Source organism: Microchirus variegatus (genome assembly GCF_963457635.1).
Source record: "Microchirus variegatus genome assembly, chromosome: 21".
Taxonomy (NCBI): domain Eukaryota; kingdom Metazoa; phylum Chordata; class Actinopteri; order Pleuronectiformes; family Soleidae; genus Microchirus; species Microchirus variegatus.
The window spans coordinates 9628443-9634600 of NC_139822.1; the positions used below are offsets into that span (position 1 = coordinate 9628443).

Genomic DNA, 6158 nt, shown 5'->3' on the forward strand with positions numbered 1-6158 from the left:
TTTATTTTGAAATGTCATCGTTTTCTCGCGTTTTCCCCCCCGAAGTTTCCTCCTCAAGCCCCGCCCCCTCATTCTCCTTAAGCCCCGTCCCCATCCTCCTGCGTGTCCATCACTGGTCTTTTTTTTTTATACGCATTATTTAAAAGCACTACAGCTCTTCTACTGAGTGTTTTTGACACATGAGTAGGTGCCAGTAGCGCCCCCTGCTGCCATTTGCTTGAGCTGATGTAGATTTTTTTAGAAAAGCAGCTTCGCATTAAACCACGACACTAAAACTCAACATTGTGTTAAAGGAAGTTAGTTCTGTTTTTCTGTCCATAATTAAGCATCATTAGTGTAGCTTAGCATCACCACTCCAGAAGCACATTGCAAGAAGAGTTAGCGTTAAGCTCATCGATCCGCACGTTGTTTAGACTAAAATAACCTTTAAAAAAATTATCGTACAATGTGCGTTTTTCTTTTTTCCGTTGAGCAGCAGACGCGAGATTTGCCGTCAGTTCACTCGCGTTTTCACGTTTCTTTACGGTCACTCAAACAAAAACGTAAACGAGCGACCTTTAGCGATGTAACCGTTTTCGATGCTAAGCTAACCTTTACTGTAATCACGATAAAATGCTAATTTTACTCTTTCTCGCTAACCGCGGCTTCCGTTTTAGCGACTGTTTATCGTACGTATCGTAACAAAATCAGTATGTTGCTTGTGCTTTTCACGTTTGTTTTGCGAAGAGTGGACTTCACGTTTAAGATTTTTATCGGGAACCACTTTTCCTCGAGGCTTTCAGTTCCGTCGTGCAGCTGAACTTGATTGTAGATAGAGTTGTCGTACGTTTCTGTTAGATCGGGACGTTAAGACTTCTAAAAAGAATCTAAAACGCTACAAACGTTGCGATGTGTCTCCATCGTCTGTTGTCTTTTCTTAGCGTTAGCGTCATCACACTAATGGTACGTTTTATTTTTCCACAGTTCGTATTAATGCGATTTGCAAATTGGGTTGATTTGTATTTTTCGTGTATTTGCATTTATTCGCGCACGACTGGTGTTAACTCATCTGGGGCTAAAGCTAATTAAACGTCACCACAAGTCAGCTAGCTACCACTTTTCCGCAATCGATGTCGATGTTGTTTGGGGATCTTTTTCGGAAGTAGCCTCATTTACGATCTTTATTCATGGACAGAAAAACAACATTTAAATGAAAAAAAATCGGATATCTAATTTCTACGTTTTTTTTCTGCAGTGTTTCGCGTTTGCTGATGGACACGCCCCCTAAAATAAGTTTCCTCACCAGTCACATTTGAAGCACTGGCAGCCACGACACTAGGTGGCGATATGATTAACAACAAAATAACATTTCTTTTTTCGTTTGTTTTTTGTAAAATGAAAAAAAAAACAAATAACGACTGAATCGTTGTCCTTGAGTCAGAATTTGCTTAAAAAGGTTTTCTGCCCCCGAGTGTCGAGGCTAGCTCCAGAAACATCGGAAACGATAATAATTAGTGATAAAATTTCGTGCTTGTTGTTTTTCATGTGTTCACGTTTTTTCTCCTGAGAAATAAATGTACAAATAATTTACGTAGTTTTTTTTATTATTTTTGTTGTTCGACTGGAATCACAGCTGTTTTTTTATTTACGATGTTTTTTGTTCGCAGTCGTTGAAAATGTTTGTTCAGACCATTTTGATCACGTGACGAAAGAAAGAAAAGAAGAAAAAACAGGAAATGTGCGATCGTACGAGTTTTGTTTCGTTTGTGTTTTTGCGATTTTTCTCAAACTCCATCAAAGACTTTGATGTTTCTTTTTTTTTTGGAGGAAAACTACGATGTGTGGTTTTTTTTGTGTACGATGAAAACTCTTGTGACCCGCAAACTTTTGGGACGGAAAAAAAACTCGGACGCTGATTTTGCGAACTCCCCCCGAACTGTGAATGTGTGCATGTGTGGATTAAAAAAAAAAAAAAAAAAAAGTACCGCCCACAAATCCTGACGATGGAACCTCAGATTTGGACGGTATCGACTTTCTAAAGGGATTTTTGTAGGCGTTTGCGAAAAAAAACGCTTGGCTGCGAGCGTTTTCACGGACTTGTTCGCGGAGCGTCACACTTCCTGCTTTCAGCTCCGCCTCCTTCCTGTTCGCGACAGTGCCATCATTGTTTTGTTTTTGTTTCCTCACTTATCGTAAAAGTGCGCCCCCCGGTGGCGTGCTAACCAACTGACTGGAACTTTTTAATCAACTCACTGTGGTTCGGCTCATTAACACGTGCTACGCTAACGGCTGCGGACAATCGTCGGAGTTTGGACACGAACGTTGTTGTTTTTTTTGTTCGTTTGTTTGTTTTTCGCTAACGACACCTTTAACAGACGAGGAGTGGACGTTTGTTTTTGTTTGAGCGGGATTTTCTTCTTCCACGGAGACTGGAATCAAACGTTCACGTCGTCGTAATCTTACGATAATTTAAGTTACTCTGTGTCATGATGATGTAAAACTGTCTAATTTGGAGAGAATAAAAAAATGTAGCTTACTGAAAAATAAAGATTTAGGCACTGTTGTTGTTGATGTTTGTTTTTATCTCTACGACACTTTTTACTACGTTTTCTTTAACTCACACACAAATAATAATTTAGCATTAGTATTTATTAACTAGAGAAAACACTTATTTCTCTTATTTTATGTTCTCATCATGTGCATTTTATATCTATGTTGTCTTATAATAATTTTAATTATAATAATAATCCCTCCAGCTTTTATTCAAAACTTTTTTGTTAGAAATATTAATTAATATTATTGTTAATTACGAACTATTTTTATTTATTTCGCAGTCGCACTTTGAGGTCTTATAATTTGACTTTATCTCAGTCCTGGTCCTCGAGGATCTCCGTCCTCCATGTTTTCCATGTTTCTCTGCTCAAACTCACCTGATTCAAAGGTGAATTAAATTAATTTAAATCAGGTGAAGAAAATAAAAAAAATAAAAAAGTATCTGGAAACAAAATCTAATTTTAAAATTAGTTTTTCACACTTTTTTCTCCCAGAATTTCAGAATATTGTCTTATTTTATTTTATTTTAAAATCACATTCATTCATTCATCCTCTTCATTTCACTTCAGTCTGTGATTTTCTTCAAAATAAAAGCGTCTTTGTGAGTTGTGATGACGGGGACTGACCACTAGATGGCAGCAGAGAGACAGCAGACAACTAAACGTGACCTGTTTATTAATAATATTATTAATCGTCTGTTTTTCGTGTTTTCATCTTGATTTTTATTTTTTATGAACAAAAATATTAAATTGTTATTTGTGGTTCTTTTTTTTTTTTTTTTTGAAAAACGTTTTTTATTTTATTAGTTTGATCATTTTTATACCAGAAATTTACAGAGAACAAAGTGGACACACATTTGTGGACAGTGACGTCATCGTTATACACGAGCATAAAAAACACGTTTTCTAATTCACATAAAAACAAGCATTTATGCGGATTTGCATACAGACAGACAGGTGCTGGCGCCCCCTGGTGGTTATTTTTTCCATTTATTTTTTTCGTGACGTCGACACAAAAACTCTCTTCATCAAAAGTTATTGTTTTTTATTTTTTTATTTTTTTCCTGACGTTTTAACTGAGAGGTGAATAAAGTCTGACATAATAAACAAGCTGCAAACCGGAAACACGAGTGTTGCCTTCAAAGTAAAAGCACGAAGCGGTTCATGGATGTAAAAATGGTCTCCGTTTTGACTCAAAAACAGAAAATACATAATTATAAACGCTAAACGAATAAACGCTCTAATTAATATTATTTATGTATCTTTATTAACTGATGTGCAGCGCTGGAAAAAAACAAAAACATGTTAATTGGTGAATTAAATGAATTAAAGATTTCTATAAAATAATAATTAATCTGGATGGAAAAGTATTAAAGCATAAATTCCCTATAACATATGCCTACTCTAATCAGAACATGTAATATAAACTTATATACAATTTATTATATAAACTATTGTGAATAAAAAACAAAAAGTCACTAAAAAAATACATTTGCACATTTTCTATACAGTAAAAATATTAACAGCATTTGTCTTTATCTTTAAAGTCTCTAAAGTAGTAATTAAAGAGATTTTTTTTTTACATTTTACTTTGTTAAATCATGTTAAATTATTATTAATATATGTTTCAATGAATGAAATAAAATACATATTTTAAATAATGAGTTTATTCATAAATTGATGGGGTATTATTTTGAAAACAAATATTCAAACATAGATTAATATATTTTAAATCAGTTGAAAAGTAAAAGGGACTTTTTTTTTTTTAAATCTTATTTTGAAAAAAGGCGTACCGGAAGAGGAAGCGCCATGTCTCGAGCAGCTTGACGCTGTCTTGCGGAGGACGTGGAGCCGTTGCCGCACACACACACACACACACACACACACACACACGGCGACTCTCACGCAGTCTCTCGGTCGCTCACGCGGGGAGTTTTACCGGAGGATTTTTCGGGGGAAAAACTCTGGAGCGAGGAGACAGTTCCGGAAAAAACACTGGTTTGAACCCGGTTCTGACGGAGGAATGGCGGACCGGGACCCGGCGCCGCTGCCTGCGGAGGTTCGGGCCAAACTCGCCGAGCTGGAGCTGGAGTTGTCCGAGGGTGAGTCGCTGAGGCTGGGACGCTGCTCCCCGGTGCTCCCGCTGTTTCCCCGGTGCTTCAGCCGCTGCTGCTGCGGGGTTTGAGGCGCTGCTGCGCGGCGTGAAAGTGAGAGGAAGTGAGAGGAAGAACCGGGTCAGAGTTAGAACTAAGTGATGAGGACGCACACGGACACACGCACGCACGCACACGCACAGTTCCTGTAGTTTCTTTGATGTCACTGTAGTTGTGTCGTAGTTTAGTGTTGAACTGTTTTTGAAGAAGTTGTGATATATTTTTTAATCCAAAAATTACCACAAAAACACCAAAAACTACAACTACTTGATGTAGTTTGTGTAGTTTTTTTTGATGCATTTGTTGTGTGTTGGGTTCTTGTGGTTGTTTTTTGTGGGAGTAGTGGTTGTATTTCAGTGTAGTTGTGGTTGTATTTCAGTGTAGTTGTGGTTGTATTTCGGTGTAGTTGTGGTTGTATTTCGGTGTAGTTGTGGTAGTATTTTGGTGTAGTTGTGGTTGTATTTCTGTGGTGTTGTGGTAGTATTTTGATGGAGTTGTGGTAGTTTTTTGGTGTAGTTTTGGTCATATTTTGGTGTAGTTGTGGTCGTTTTTTAGTGTAGTTGTGGTGGTTTTTTAGTGTAGTTGTGGTAGTTTTTTAGTGTAGTACTGGTAGTATTTCGATGGAGCTGTGGTAGTTTTTTGGTGTAGTTGTGGTAGTTTTTTGTGTAGTTGTGGTAGTTTATTGTGTAGTTGTGGTAGTAAAGTGGTGTAGTTGTGGTATTATTTCGGTGTAGTTGTAGTTTTTTGGTGTAGTTGTGGTGTCACTGTAGATGTTGTGTTGTTGTTGGATTTTTGGCAGTTGTGTGTCTGTGGTTGTATTTTGGTGTTGTGTTGTGATAACGTTGGGTTCTTATGGTTGTTTTTTTGTTTTAGTATTTTTGGTGTAGTTGTGTTAGTGTTGCGGTTTCACTGGCTGTTGGGTTGTTGTTGGTTTATTGGCGGTTGTGTGTCTGTGGTCGTATTTTTGGTGTTGTCTCACTGTGTTGTCACAGTTGTGCACTATTGTTGTGTTGTTTTGGTGATAAATGGTTGGTTCAGTTGTTGTGTTGTTGTGTTGTCGTGATGTTTAACAAACGTTAGATCAGTGTCACAGAGTTCACGTGAAGATGTGGGTCAGTGTGTGTGTGTGTGTGTGTGTGTGTGTGTGTGTGTGTGTGTGTGTGTGTGTGTGTGTGCGTTTTCGGAAAATCCCGTTCAGCATAGAGAGAGAGGGCGAGCGAGCAGCTGTTCACATGACTCTCTCTCTCTCTCTCTCCACACACACATGAATGATTCTCATTATATTCCATTTAGTTTTTTCCATAACATCAGAGCGTTCATGTGTTCATGTGTTCATGTGTTCATACGTCAGTGAAACAGTCATTTAATGTCTCTGCTGCCCCCTGCTGTCTGTTAGAGGACGATCAGGGTTTCGCCAAAGTCCCGTCTGGTCTCGCGAGAAACACACTTGTTGTTCTTGTTGCCAGGGTAACAA

At 37.9% G+C, this 6158-nt stretch overlaps 2 protein-coding genes across 2 annotated transcripts in view; one reads left to right on the plus strand and one right to left on the minus strand.

The window, feature by feature from the left end:
- Nucleotides 1-6158, minus strand: part of LOC310942586 (tripartite motif-containing protein 16-like) — a gene marked incomplete at its 3' end in the record, with an annotated part of 323438 nt that overhangs the window by 84007 nt on the left and 233273 nt on the right. The gene's annotated exons all lie outside the window — the stretch shown is intronic.
- The window catches only part of dip2cb (disco-interacting protein 2 homolog Cb), a gene marked incomplete at both ends in the record, with an annotated part of 63277 nt that continues 61673 nt past the window's right edge, over nt 4555-6158 (plus strand). The window contains one exon of the mRNA XM_083907550.1: nt 4555-4633. Within this exon, the coding sequence (XP_083763676.1) occupies nt 4555-4633 (79 nt within the window). The remainder of the gene's footprint in view (nt 4634-6158) is intronic.